This window comes from Panthera onca, chromosome A3, assembly GCF_046562875.1.
Source record: "Panthera onca isolate mPanOnc1 chromosome A3, mPanOnc1 haplotype 2, whole genome shotgun sequence".
Taxonomy (NCBI): Eukaryota; Metazoa; Chordata; class Mammalia; order Carnivora; family Felidae; genus Panthera; species Panthera onca.
The window spans coordinates 70,738,661-70,751,562 of NC_138341.1; the positions used below are offsets into that span (position 1 = coordinate 70,738,661).

The 12,902-nt window shown below is 36.5% G+C and overlaps 1 protein-coding gene across 20 annotated transcripts in view; it reads left to right on the top strand.

The window, feature by feature from the left end:
* Positions 1–12,902, top strand: part of NRXN1 (neurexin 1) — a 1,127,584-nt gene that overhangs the window by 486,826 nt on the left and 627,856 nt on the right. For all 20 annotated transcript variants that reach the window (XM_078444444.2, XM_078444446.2, XM_078444455.2 and 17 more), the window contains one exon: positions 6,392–6,830. In XM_078444444.2, coding sequence (XP_078300570.1) covers positions 6,392–6,830 — 439 coding nt within the window. The remainder of the gene's footprint in view (positions 1–6,391; positions 6,831–12,902) is intronic.

The following is a 12,902-nucleotide window of genomic DNA, read 5'->3' on the forward strand; positions in this document are numbered from 1 at the left end:
TCTGGACATTAATATTAGTCTGACATATTACATATAAGCACGTTTATATTAGGTAATGTATAAGCTGTGTGTGTGTGTTCACATATAGTTCACACATTACTGATAAATATACCAATATCAAACATTTGTGAGAAAATAAACTGGTTTATTCTCATACTTTAATTCTAATATTTTATTATATATATCCTAGTATTATATATATCCAAAAAGGCATACCTGTTGAAAAACTACACTATAGTTCTAGAAACAGAAGTAAGCCCCATTACTTAAACTGGATTTGAAGAGACATTTTATTTTATTTATTTTTTTTTAGTTTTTTAACGTTTATTTATTTTTGAGACAGAGAGAGACAGAGCATGAACAGGGGAGGAGCAGAGAGAGAGGGAGACACAGAATCTGAAACAGGCTCCAGGCTCTGAGCTGTCAGCACAGAGCCCGACATGGGGCTCGACCTCACGGACCGTGAGATCATGACCTGAGCCGAAGTCGGACGATTAACTGACCAAGCCACCAGGCGCCCCTGAAGAGTCATTTTAATCAATAGCCACACAAAAACACACTCTTGCTCAGTTGTGATCTTTGATTCATTTAGAGATATTTTAGGGGCGCCTGGGTGTCTCAGTCGGTTAGGTGTCCGACTTTGGCTCAGGTCATGATCTCATGGTTGACAAGTTTGAGCCCTGCGTCGGGCTCTGTGCTGACAGCTCAGAGCCTGGAGCCTGCTTCAGATTCTGTGTCTCCCTCTCTCTCTGCCCCTCCCTGGCTCATGCTCTGTCTCTCTCTGTCTCAAAAATAAATAAAAAGGTTAACAAAATTTTTAGAGATATTTTAATGAGGACAAATGGAAGGAAAAATACTGTCATGTAACTCATAGCAAGATCATCCTTTTGCATGGTGGCAAATAGCTGTTTGATTGTGAATCTCCTGCTTAGCAACTGCTATCAAAACCATAAGTGGAATTACAAGTGAAAACTGTAAATGAAATTTCCTGCGAGACAAACACAGAGTTTGAAGTTAACATCGTTAGCTTTTCACAGTATTTGGCATGAGCATGATAAAAGACATTCAGCGAGTTCTGTGCCTCCATATATTTATTGATAAAATAGGATAATGTTTTCTATTTCTTAGGATGCTTGTGAGGAGTAAACACATTATACGTATAAATTTCTTACGACAGGGTCTGACAGAAGATAAGTACTCAATAAATCTTAGCTGATTCTTGTTGTGGTGACGGTGGTGTTTTTTGTTGATATCAGATGCCACAGAAGTTCTCTCAGGAGTGAAAATAAAAGCCCCAGGCTCCCTAGCTTCCTATGTATTTTTCTAGCTAAGAAACCTTATCTATAGACCAAGCCTTCAAACTGCAATATAAGTATCAGGATACAAAAAGAAGCCCTAGTCTGCTTTGATCTCTTTGATCCTTCTGGTTGCAGTCCTGTTAATTACTTGAAAACAGCAGTCAGCTACTATGTGCCCTGTTAGCTGTTACCTTTGTTACAGCTCCGTTCATTCGCTCTCAGAATAATAATATTGGTATTTATGATAATAACAACATGAACAAGAGCAGCCAGCTGATAGTCACTTGGGCACTTACTCTGTGCCAGGCCCTGTTTTTAGCACTTCCATTGAAATATAATTTATTTTTTACAATGACCCTAATGTGGTAGATATGATTATTCCATTTTACAGATTAAACTGAGTCTCTGTGGGATTGAAGGACTTGTGCAAGGTCACAGGATTGCAAGTGGGTGAGCTGCAGTTCTCTTGGAAATCGTGAGAACCAAATTCTTGGCCCTTCTTTGTTACTATTCTCAAGAATGGAAGAGAATCCAAGCTCAGATTAGAATAAGCCATTCAAGTTCTCAGGGAGGTCACAACTGAGTCTACATCCCTGCATCACTCCTTGATTTTAAGCTCGGTACCCATTTCATCACCCTGTATGTATACTCTCTAGTTAAGACACTAACTGACTTGATCAGTGCATGTTAATTAATTCAAGAGCCTCATGAAAATTTCTAAGCTGAAACGTTTATTCGTAACAACAAAAAGTCATTGTGTGAGTAGCAAATGTGTTCCTACTGATCTGCTTATTTCACACACTGCCACTTCCTGTGGAAGGGCCTTATCTATCAGCCACCAGTTCTCCAGGACCATCTGTACAAACCTTAGATACATATGATGCTTGATGTGTGTCTGTGTACCTAAAGATGTAGGTGCATATTCCCTTTACCTAACGGATTAGTGTCTCAGTATATCCCCGAATAGAGAGCAATATCCTGACATCAAAACCACAACTGGAAAAATGCTAGAAAAAGAGAAGGAACAATAGAACATCTTTTACCTTTGTCCCAAATCATATAGATTGACAGGGGGTGGCGGGGGTGGGGGGGTGGAGGCTCAAGGATTTATAGACATGACGTGTTTTTTCCTTTTTAGATATATATGTTTTATATATAAAATTAAGAAACTGAGAGATAGAGAGGATAGGCAACTGAACTTAGATACTAGCTTTGTGATTAAGCCAAGTCTATACCCAGACTCTCAAACTTACTATTATTTTTTTTATTTTTTAGCCTATTTACTTCCCTTTTTAAAAAAGATTGATATCAAGATCAAATAAAATACTCAATGACAGCTTACCTCAAAATCCAAACCTAGGGATATAAAAATACAAACATATTGCTCCTATTTTTGCATATTTAAGTGTGAGGGACATTTTTAAAATTTTAACAAATGTTGAAAGGAAAAGGTCATCATATCAAAATGTGGAAATTATATGGCAGCTAAATAAATAAATAAATAACAAAAAACCTAGTGTTTCTTATGTTTTTATCTCTGTGGGATTTATGATATGAGCCCATGAAGCAGAGAAATGAAATGCAACATTTTGAATTACTTTTCAAAAAAAAAAAAAAAAAAAGAAAAATCAATATCCCCAAAGAAATCTTGATTTTATGAACTGATCCAAATGAATGTGCAATAATATCATCTAATTGTCAGGACGTTAGAGTATATCGATATTTTTTGAAAGTTGTAACTATTAAATAAATTACAACTTTTGACATAAATTAAAAAGATATATGAATAATTATAAATTATTGAGAGCCATATTATCTCAGAAAGAAGCAAAAAATAGCTTACACATGAATTTTTGGAAAATTTGGAGTGCTTGCAGTCTACTTATTATTATAATTGAACTACATTCAGGTCATTTTAAGAGTAAGCCTAACTTTCAAAAAGTAGGGTGATTATGGAATCTGGGTCAGATGAAGGAGCAGTGTAGTTTTGAGAGCTATCAGCCTGCCTATCCAAAATTGCTTTTCTGTCTTCTGGAGTTGCCTTTCAAAGAATACAAAATAGGAAGGGGAAAAAAAAAAAAGAAAACATCATTTTGCTTCTCGTGAAGATACTTCTTCCAGGAAAATGATTCTACCTCTGGAGAATTTTAACTCGGGTGTTTTTCATTCAAAAAGTAATTTAAACCCTACAATATGATTTTGAAGGTGAAGTTTTCCAATACATAAACCAGCTTACCATTTATAAGTGAACATGCACAGAAGTTTCCACATTTTCTGGAGAAATAAGCTCAAAATAGCAGCGAGTGTGTGAGACTGGTCTGCAATACCATATTCTGCTTTACTTAACTGCATTTGTAAGTATTGTTAATGATAGTCTATAATCTGGGACTAAGTTTAAAAAGTGAAGGAAGAATTTTATTCAATTCTTAGAAACTATTGAGTGTCTACTTTGTGCCAGGTACTAATCTTGGTGCTTGGCTATGGTGAGCAAGGACCCTGTCTGCACAAAGCATAGATTGTGGTGGAGATCCATCATCTTTTTGGTGGGGTAGGGAGGAGTTGGAGGAGGTGTGTGTGTGTGCATGGCTAACCCTAAGTTATGTGATCATGGGAATCCCTGCTTTTCTTCTCCATCTTCTCGAACCTCCCTTTCCCCGGGGTATCCAATTCACTCATGAGATTGTAAATCACTTACTGAAATCTGTAGCTAGAATTGCCCCAACCCCACATCCTTCAGTTTTTCGTAGCTGATTTTGGACTCATGAGGCAGTATGTGCATTCATATACCTACTTACTCATGTCAGAAACACCCAACTCTGTGGCAGTGGTTCTATTTCACGGGCAATGTGTTAGCATAGGTCAACCTTATCATCTGCATCAATTGGGTCAGAAAATATTATACTCGTTCCTGATCACTACCTTTGTTAAGGGAATCTCCAGATAATAAAATATAAATCACCAGGAAACGTGAAAAAAATACAGGCTTGGATAGCTTGAAAATCATGGTGAGAGGTTATAAAACTTGGGACTGTCATCCATGGAAATCATTTTCTCCACTTCTAAAGATCCCCAAAGAAAGACAATCTTGAATCAACTTTCCCAAGGCTTAATAGCTCTTTCTCTCTTCAAGAAAGTATACTGAAGAATTAATCTAATTTGTTTTTGTTATTGCTTAAGTCCATTTTCTCTTCTTTTGTGGTCAATCTACACTTATTGAACAGTTACACATATTTTCTCAAAGAATAATTTGGTATGTTATTCTTTATAATAATCCTCCTTCAAGATAAAGGTAAACCGAAATGGGACTAGCATTGGAAAGATGCGGCTTATTTGGTAGGCACAAATCAGGTATACAATACCAATTATATGTTTGTGCCAAATTTCTTTTTCATTCTAAGTTTATTTGAGAGGGTCGGGGGAGAGGGAGAGAGAGAGTCCCAAGCAGGCTCCACCTGTCAGAGCCCAATGTGGGGCTCGAACTCACAAACCTGAGCAGAAATCAAGAGTCAGATGCTTAACCCACCGAGCCACCCAAGCGTCCCAAGTACGTGCTTAATTTCTAAACATTTCCTTATAATAGATTAATTTACCACCATTATTTCTGTGTCTACAAGATGATGGTATTTATTATCATGCAGTTTGATGTAGTTGATATTTATTGAAATCTTACAATGTGCCTGGCATTGGATGATTGCCTTTATGTAGATTCTCTCACTTGCATACATTTTCTTCTTTAACCATCATAATCATCCTGTAAGATGCTATCTCCCTAAAAGGGAGAAAAGTAAGGCTTGGGGAGATCATGCAGTTAGGTAATGCTTGAGCTAGCATTTGAACTCAGTCTGATACCAAGGTCTACACTCTTACTCTGAAAAATAAAGTATCCATTAACACACTATATCAGGAAATTCATTAGCGACACTAACCATTGGCTCAGTTTAGTTTTGCCACAGGTTTGCTATATTGACCTGTTAACTTTATAGCACTAATCAGACACAGGCTGTCTTATTTTTTCTATTATATAAATATAAATGAATTTAGAACTTGTCAGTATTGGCTGCTATGAATTCTTGAATGGCTTCTTAAAATAATTTAGATAGTTAACTGGACATAGATAGCCAATTTACTCTTAAGTCAGTGTGACGTGTATTTTGGAAATGTAATTATGCTTAGTATGTATTTTATAGAGAAAGGGTATGGATCTCTCTTTATCTTAATGTCAGAATGGCTCCGAGTTTGTTAAGGTGGTGTGATAGCAGATGCCTGATATTGTGAATCCTACCAGTGGATTTGTCCAGTGTACCATTTGGAGTCCAAAAAGCCATAAGAACTATCAGCAAGCAGTCAGAAAGAACCACGCAGCCCATTGAGATGAAGTGCCTTGGGAAATGAGAGTTAGGACAAACTTTGCTCTACATTTGTATACTTTAAAGTGAAATGGAACACATGTAATACAGGTTGAATGGATTTAGAGCAAACATAACATTTCCAGAGTTACCTAACATTATTCAAACAGTTGTTAATATAGGCCACAGGGAAAAAGAGAGCTTCTGCATTTTAGTTGTATTTAATGATTTTTCTGAGAAAATTCAGTATGTTTTCTGCCTCAATTTATTGTGATTATCTTACAAAGTTTATACGCATTGTGACTATGTAGACCATAGAAGAATTCCTGTATTTTAGGGGACCGTTACACAAAGTAATTTCAAATACTTTAATGGTGGGAAAACTGAAAAACCTTTATATTTAATAAATTAATTATCATAAGAAAAGCAATTGTCTTGTAAGTTTGACTCTATACACGCTTGAAATAATGAAAGCTGTATACAAATCCATTCAAATTATTTGAATTAACTGCAGCCAGTTTGTATGTGTATGTACACACATTGTTTGAAGGAAATTAGATTGGAATGGTTACTGTTTAATGAGTTGATACTTGATTTTTATTTGGCTGAGAAAACTATCTCACATATCAAAATGCACTAAACATTATGTTACATGTGTTACAAACGTGTTGAAAGTCACTTAACTGAAGACAAGTTCTGCATATGAAAAGATGGGCCTGGTTTCTCACTGCTATCCTCTGCCCACAGGTTGTATATAAAAATAATGATGTAAGACTGGAATTATCTCGTCTTGCCAAACAAGGAGACCCTAAGATGAAGATCCATGGAGTGGTAGCATTTAAATGTGAGAATGTTGCAACTTTGGACCCAATCACCTTTGAAACCCCAGAGTCTTTCATCTCTTTGCCTAAATGGAATGCAAAGAAAACAGGCTCCATATCATTTGATTTCCGTACAACAGAGCCAAATGGCCTCATCTTATTTAGCCATGGCAAGCCAAGACACCAAAAAGATGCCAAGCACCCTCAGATGATAAAGGTTGACTTCTTTGCTATTGAGATGCTGGATGGCCATCTCTACCTCCTCCTGGACATGGGGTCAGGTACAATAAAAATCAAAGCCCTACAGAAGAAGGTGAATGATGGAGAATGGTATCATGTGGACTTCCAGAGAGATGGACGGTCAGGTAATTTATCATTTCTTCTAACCTGTTTATCTGCTGGAACATGCTATTTACCCCTTGCCACTCCAAAGGAATTAAAACCAAGATATATTAAGATTTCCTGCATTTCTGTCTTTAGGGTAAAGGAAATTTTCTGTTTTTATTTCTGTTTCATATCATATAAGAACCAGAAGGAGCTAATTAATCATTACAGTTGGGCATCAAACCCCAAATGCTCAAATGGCTTCTGGAATCACTTCTCAAATGAACATTTATTGGATAATCAAGTGCCAAATCTTGCAAGACATTTTATCTTGAATTTGAAAATGACAAAATTCAGGGTTCCTGTATTATCAATTATTGCTTATATCATTGGATGTTTGGAGGTGCCTGAAGTGGCAAATACAAAATATGAAAAAAAGAAAATTCAGCAATCCACATATAAATTCCTTAGTGTAATTTTTAGTCCTTATTTTAACTTTTGTCTAAGTTGGGTCTGTGGTATCAAAAACACTTTAATCAATGCAGTAGGATTTCAAGAACACTGGCAAAACTCTGTTGACTTCCAAATAGCTTCCCTTTCTAATGTTTGAATTGAACCAATAGGGATTCTTTCCTCTGGCTTCCTTCTCTGAACTTTTTTCCTGGAAGTGTGCGTGTGTGTGTATGTGTGTGTGTGTGTGTGTGTATGTGTGTATGCACGTGCCTGTTGGGGGGAGGGAGGTGTGCATGCACACACACACACACACACACACACACGTGGTTGGGGAAAGGAGGGAGTGTTGTAGGGAAGGCCTGAAGAAATAACATTTACTTACTCTGAAATTGGAGAGTGGATTATGAGGCTTAAGGAATTGACTACCATTAGGTTTGTGAGGGCAAGGATCACCTAGGCAGAGGAAACAGCATTGGTGGAAATCCAGAAAGAGACAGGGAGAGGGGGAGAGCGAGGGATAAGGGAAGAAGCAACTTATTTTAGGTGCACAACTATATTATTTCTTTTACTTTCTTCACCCTATGCTCCCATGCTCTGATTGTTCTTATCACTTACAAATCAAATAAGCTTCTTATAATAGAAGAAACTCTCGGGGCGCCTGGGTGGCTCAGTCGGTTAACCATCTGACTTGGACTCAGGTCATGATCTCACGGTTGGTGGGTTCCAGCCCCATGGCCGGTTCTGTGCTGACAGCTCAGAGCCTGGAGCCTGCTTCAAATTCTGTGACTCCCCCTCTCTCTGCCCCTCCACTGCTCCTGCTCTGTGTTTCTCTGTCTCTCAAAAAATAAATAAATGTTAAAAAAAAGTTTAAGAAGAGGAAGAAGACAACGCTCCTCTCTTCCCTTCCCGCACTTCCTTATTTGCTTATATACCATACCATCTACTCTGGATTTTCCACTGAATGTAAGCTTGACGAAGGCATTTCTTGTGAGTCTGAATTTCTTCCTTTATAAAACGTATTGGGAAGGGCCCAGTGTTGACTGACTCCTAAACTCAATGAAGCAGGATTAACAGTGATAGGACCTAGGATTCTATACTTTTGCAAAGCTTTCCAAGGAACTTAATGATCAGTTGGGTATGGGAACCACAGTCCAGAGGACACTTGGTGCTTCTTTCAGATTCGTAATCTGTGATCATCATCCTATTTTAGGAGGGCTGTGCTGCAGCCCTGTGGTGAGTGCTCCTTTCACAGACTCCCTTGTCGCTTAATTACTCCCAGTCTCCCTGCAGCAGAACTGTGTCCTGTTTCACTCTTAGTCATGCCTCGTTTTCCTGTGTATCTATCAAGAAGAATGTGGCAGACTTCCTAGAATATATATATGTTATATATTATATTATATTATATATATTACATATATAACCCAATAAAATAAAGAAAGGGAATGAATGAGAATTGAGAAGGAGGTGTTGGTGAGGGTGGAAAATTGAAAGAAGGTCAGAACCCATTGCTCTGATCCTCAAATTATCTCAGAGACTATTTCTGATTCATCCCTCTCAGGAAATTTGGTCTCCCTCCACATGGAAGATTAGTTACCATCCTGTGCTATCTGTGCTTATTTTATCATTTCTCTACAGTGTCTTAAATGACTGTGAGGAGACAACTCTTTTTTCCTTTTCCTACTGTACTATACTGATTCCATTAGAAAGTAGATTCCTTTTTTTTTTTTTTTGTCTGTTTGTTTTTTTCTGATTTAAACTGAGTGGACACTGATGGGAATACAGAAATACAGCAATAGAGTACCTCCTTTTCACATCCTCCAGCCTGTCTTATTTCTACCAAAGTTAGCAGTTGACTGGCTACTTGGAACTTTCAAACCGAAGTCTTAAAAAGAGGATTGGAGCATTGACTAATCTTGTGCTTTGAAATATTAACTTGTGGATAATATAGTTTGACTTAAAATATACCTATAATAAAATTTTTAAATTACTCCCAAATATTTACATATATAAAGGACTATGTATATATATACACACACACATATGCATATATAAGAAAGTATAAAGGAAAATAAATCCAGTCATTATTCATTTGATAATCATAATTTATGCTAGTCTTAGGTGATGATGTAGTCTAGTTTCCCAAGTTCCTTGGATGACCTATTACAATAAGGATCAGTTAAATACCTTAATCCTGAAGCCAAATAACATTTACCTTTTTTTTCCTGTTTAAGTTCTTTAATTCTTCCAAATTGCCTATGGTTTATTAACTGCCCTGTTTGTCCCCTCATTGTGAAAGGTCAAACGCAGAGAATATTTGTGTTAATTTGGAAAGTTCAATACTGTATGGGAGGAAGAGACATGCCTGAAGAGGTGTAATTTACATTAGGAAAGAAAATAAAACACCAGATTCTTGTTGAAATCCAAAGGAAAGATAAAGTTAGTATGCTTGGTGATGTTTGGATGGTAAAGTACTTTTATGTGATTACTATTTCAGATTAGTGAATTGAGACAAACGCTACAAAAACCAAAGCTTGTTCGCTAAACCAAGTTCTGCCCTTTAGTGAGTGGAAAAAAAGAAAGTCCATTTTATGTTGGCCTAGCTCAAGGGAGTTTAATGCAATGTTAATAACTGCAGCTGTTAATATTTTATATATAGTATTTTAATTAAGTTCTATATTTGCACACTGCATTGGTTTGGTATAAAGCAGCCTTTTAAAAATTGAGTGAATAGCTCTATGAGCTTTTATTTTACTTAAAGGATATTTCTGAATCAGGTTGGTGAAATACTAAGATTTATAGTTCAGTTGAAACTAATAAACTTACAATTTCAAGAAATAATTCATTTTATTCATTTTTCACACCAGTTATATTCAGCGGCTATACGAAAATTAATTCTTAATATAATGTGGGTAAACAAGGCTTCTACAACAAGAGGTCAGTGTGGTCCGCTTTCTGACTCATGGATGATGAAGTTTGCTTGGGATACTCTTTAGCTGAATATATAAAAATATTTAATGAGCCATTTTCTCTGTTATTAAAGTAGAGGGAGCTTAGGGCTGAGAATTATTCTTTCTACCATTGATCATAATAAGGTTAGTAAGAATAAAGCCATGGCTATTAATTGGATGCCAGTAACTCTTGGTTACCTTCATCAGAGGAAGGGTTAAAACAGACTGAATTTTTAATATTCCCCGAACACTTTATAAAGTAAACTTATGTATGAATGAGAATGTCTTATTCCTGGTCCTGGTACTTTCTTTTGCAATAGTAATTGTTTACTAAATATTTGGTATAAGAAAAAATAATAAAAATCTGTGAGTGGCTCAGTGCCAAACCACCCCTCATATTCTAAAACAAGTAGTATCATCTTTATACTTGAAAAGTAATAGCTCTCTTTTAGTTGTAATGCAAGTTTGTGAGGAATTCACATTACTTCCTGAAAGCAGTTTACACAATATAAGATAACAGGTGCTGCCCTTTTTTTACGAATACAATGCCATACTCCAAGCCCACTTGTCAAAAAAAAAAAAAAAAAATGCAGTGAGGAAGTGACACAATTGTTAGAGAGCTGTGGCAAGCCTGGTACAAAAATGACAAGCTCTTAAGAGAACAGAGCTACTATCCTCACTTATTCATGAGAACCCTGTATCATTTAGCAAACATGTAGGTAGAAGGAAAATTAATCATAGGGAAGCCATTCACTCCTTTCTACAGACTGGGATGTGCAGCCACAGTAAGCATGCAGTGACAAGGAAGATAGTCGCCAGCACTGCCCATGTTTCTGACAATTTGCCCGTCAGTCCTTTGCTTAGTAAAAGATTGGTATAAGAGCCCCTTGTTCAATGAGAAATATGGCCTACAGATGAAGACCTTCCTGGAACTTGATTTTCAGCACCATTAATTGTGTTAGGCTATATGACCCCTCTTCCATTCTGTGACATGGGAAAGAAAGAGACACTTTAATCCTCCCACTTTGCCTGCTACTTTTGGCCACAGCCTGGCACACTGTAACTCCTTCCATCACCCACTTAGTCTGTGACCAGTGACATGGGACCTAGTGGGCTGAGCCATGAATGGCATTTTCAGATGCTGCACTCGACTGGCAAAGGAGGAACCATACAAAGTGCAGGCATGATTTCCTGGATCAGAGTGTATGATTTGAGTGCTGCAGAAAGGCAATATCCTCAATGGGTAGCTTAACTACTTAACAGAGCAAAAACCCCTAAGTTGCTGAGTTAATGAATCTGATTGAAGAGGCTCATTACTCTGCAAACTTTGTAGGACTTAGAACTGAACATTTCCTTACCAGCCCCTCTTCCCTTTCTAGAGTTCCCCTTTCTCTCTCTTTTGCTCCCAAATTGAACATAAAATAACTGTGTCCAGGTAGTTAAAGTGTGAATTGTGCTAAAATTAGACTGAGGTTAATGACTGTTTTCTTGGGGCATGAATATTGTTTAAATTTGTGTTAAGCTCTTTGGCTCAGTCATGGGTATCCTCTCAAGCATTTTTATAGCAAACTGCCAGTTTTTTTTTTTTTTTCAAACCATCATTTCACATTGAAATCAAAGAGAAAATTCATTATTATTGTCAAATTCTGCTTGTATACAGCAGAGTAAAGCAGATTGTATCAGTGGTTATTCATGGGTAAGCCTACATTTAACAGCTAAGAAACCATTGATATTTGAATTGAAGTCATAGAGTTCCAGTTTAAGAACTAGAAATTACAGTGGGAAAGGCACAAGGCTCTCTCCCGAGCACATAATTAGAGGCTTATAGTAATCACTGTTTGATGTGAACAGCACTTTCTAGCTATCTATTACCAGCACTGATTTCTGTGTGCACCATTCATGAGTCACCACACTGAAACATTTCTACTTGAACAACCATTAGACGATTTCTCTGTTTAGGTCTTGATTTAAATTTGCTCTTTGACTATAAACATTCCTCCCATACTTCTACCTAGTAGCTTGTTGCAAACACTGAAATAGTTTTAAGCAATTTTATAATATTTTTTCTATAAATGTCTATAAGGCACTACACATCAATGGTAAAACTGAAGCACTTTATCAATAACATATTAATTATTTGACAATCCTGATGACTAGATGGAGCCAATTTTTCATAAAATAGATTGTTTTATTAAACTGATGCTTATATTTCTTTATTTTGAACATATTTAAAAAGAAGTCATAGATTTTATTTCCCCCCAAAATATTTTGAGTGTTGCACAAATTCTTCGAGTCCTTGTTAACATGTGCATATATATTTTACATATGACATACTTAGTTGCCATTACTATATAATAAGCATAATTCTTCATTGTAAGTATGATCATAGTAGACAGGTATAATTGACCGGTTATAAAGATATGAATATTCAGGCTTCTATAACGATTAAATTTTCTATAATAAATGAATAAACATTTGGATTGTAAATTGGCATCTCATATTGGCAGAGCTATACAGGTAGCATTCCATATCCTGTGATATTAAATATCTTGTAGACAATTACTGACTGATTATTTTATTTTTTATTTTTTAAAAATTTTTTTTAACGTTTATTTATTTTTGAGACAGAGAGAGACAGAGCATGAACGGGGAAGGGGCAGAGAGAGAGGGAGACACAGAACCGGAAGCAGGCTCCAGGCTCTGAGCCATCAG